Source organism: Phanerochaete carnosa (genome assembly GCF_000300595.1).
Source record: "Phanerochaete carnosa HHB-10118-sp unplaced genomic scaffold PHACAscaffold_977, whole genome shotgun sequence".
Lineage (NCBI taxonomy): Eukaryota > Fungi > Basidiomycota > Agaricomycetes > Polyporales > Phanerochaetaceae > Phanerochaete > Phanerochaete carnosa.
In genome coordinates, this window is record NW_006768604.1 from 1 (window position 1) to 2,215 (window position 2,215).

At 49.0% G+C, this 2,215-nt stretch overlaps 1 protein-coding gene across 1 annotated transcript; it reads left to right on the forward strand.

Annotated features, from left to right (window-relative positions):
• Positions 1–548: 548 nt before the first annotated feature.
• Positions 549–2,169, forward strand: PHACADRAFT_266551 (uncharacterized protein; the record flags this gene model as incomplete). Its single annotated transcript, XM_007403291.1, has 7 exons — positions 549–644; positions 730–1,104; positions 1,172–1,291; positions 1,341–1,487; positions 1,538–1,735; positions 1,790–1,938; positions 1,995–2,169. Coding segments are annotated over exons 2-7 (1,041 nt in total), but the record flags the coding sequence as incomplete, so codon positions are not given.
• Between the last annotated feature and the right edge of the window lie 46 nt (positions 2,170–2,215).

Sequence of the window (2,215 nt, forward strand, 5' to 3'; positions counted from 1 at the left end):
AAGAGGTCGCAAGGGTATGAGGACAAGGATGGTAGACGCCTGTAGCTCATGGTGAGGCCGTGCAGAGCGGCGCTCGGATATTGACCAGTGACCACCACCTCTGCATCTCAATCTCGTTACTACAGAAGCCCGGCAACCCATGCTCTCCTGAAAATTTATTCTCCTGTGGATTACGCACTTATAGATGCTCGGGGCTATTGCACTCCAAATGCCTACCGATCTGCGACCGACAACTCATCTAGCGCACTCGCTTGAAGTGGACCCGCCGAACTATGGTCGATGGAAAGGAATAACGCGTCTAACCGTCGATATACCGTCTTCTCAGACAGGGCAGCCGCGGACGGGCGCGCCTCACCCTCCACCAAGATGGAAAACACCCGAATTCCTGTTCTACGGGATCGTGTTCGCGCTGGTCGTTCCCATGATGGTGTGGCTTCCAGTGAAGCTTAGTAACCGTACGTGCTTTTTGGGACATCTAGCCCAGCAACAAGCTCATATATCCTACAGCATCTCACCCCAATTACACCATATATGCCTACAAACTGTCCCGTGGATGGCTCTTTGGGCGCCATGTCGTCAGTCATTCTCGCTTTCGGGCAGCCTGCTTCGGTGCAGGAGATGCTCTTTTATCATGTTTTGGATCCGTAAGCTGATTCTAAGCTTGATGGAAGCGTCTCCATTACCCCGAGTTTGTACAACTGTGTGAGCGACACTGACTACTTGTTGCAGGACGATAGCGACGCTCAATACCACTCTTTCCGAGGCAATATTCCAATCTTGGCCGCTTTGATCGTCATTTCTCTCTCTTTCAAAACATTATACGTTCGGTTACGCAGTCTAAGGGACGCAGATATGGGTGGAAGCCGTCTGTATCTGGTTCCTTTCCTACTGGGATTCTCCGCCATCTTTCTTCTCGCCTTACACGGAACGAGTGCGCTCAAGTTACTCTGCATACTGGCGACGAACTATGGCGTAGCAAAGTGTTTTGGAGGCTCCAAGCTCAATCCTTTACTTACATGGTCATTGAACGGAGCTGTGTTGTTCACCAGTGGGCTGTGCTCTGGGTATCGGTTTGGATCACTACACGCTACTCTAGAATCATTGGTATGTTACTCCGCACCTGCATTTCCCGTATATGTATATGGATTAACTTTTACTGTCTGCGAATAAGGACGCTTGGCAAGGAATATATCCACGGTGGTACATTGTTTTCAACATTACCATGCTGAGGCTGGTGTCTTTCAATATGGACTACTACTGGGCTTGTTCTCGTGCATCTTCAGTGCAAGACGTAGGTCGACCCGAGTTATGCACTTGCGAAGCTTGACCACCCTTCCAAGGCAGGAGAATTATCGACACATAAACAGCGTACTACCATGGCACATGCCCTTGAATTCTACTCCTTCAGTTACTACCTCGCCTATGTCTTGTATCCGCCACTATACATAGGTGGCCCAATCATGACATTCAACGATTTTGTTTGGCAGGTCAGTTGCACTTCTATTGGCTTAACTTGCAGCTCACCGGTAATGTGCAGCTGAGAAAGCCGTTGCCTATCTCAGCTCGTGGAATTATAGGATACGCAGCACGCTTCGTTGTCTGTCTCCTCACGATGGAGTTCATTCTTCATTTCATGTACGTAGTGGCGATCAAGGACACTACTGCCTGGTACGGGGACAGTGTTGCAGAGCTCAGCATGATAGGATTCTGGAACCTAATCATCGTCTGGCTAAAGGTACCTCACTTCGCGGGCCACAGTAACCACACTTAGAACTAATCATGTCTTTAGCTGCTGATCCCGTGGCGATTTTTCCGGCTTTGGGCCATACTTGATGGGATCGATCCTCCGGAAAACATGGTCCGCTGTATGGCTAATAACTATTCGGTCCTGGGCTTTTGGAGAAGTTGGCATCGCAGTTACAACCTCTGGATCGTCAGGTCGGTACTACCTCCGTCTACGTGAACGGTAGGATGTGATTTAGATTTGCCTTCAGATATATTTATATACCGTTAGGTGGAACGAAGAACCTGAAGTTTACGACAGTCCTCGTTTTCTCATTTGTAGCCCTCTGGCACGATCTGTCCTTCCGCCTTCTTGCTTGGGGGTGGCTTGTTAGTCTTTTCATCCTGCCTGAAATTGCCGCTCGCTATTTTCTCACAGAAAAAGAGGTTTGTGCTTGAATCAATAATTCCCTCTTGGTACTGAGAGCGACCT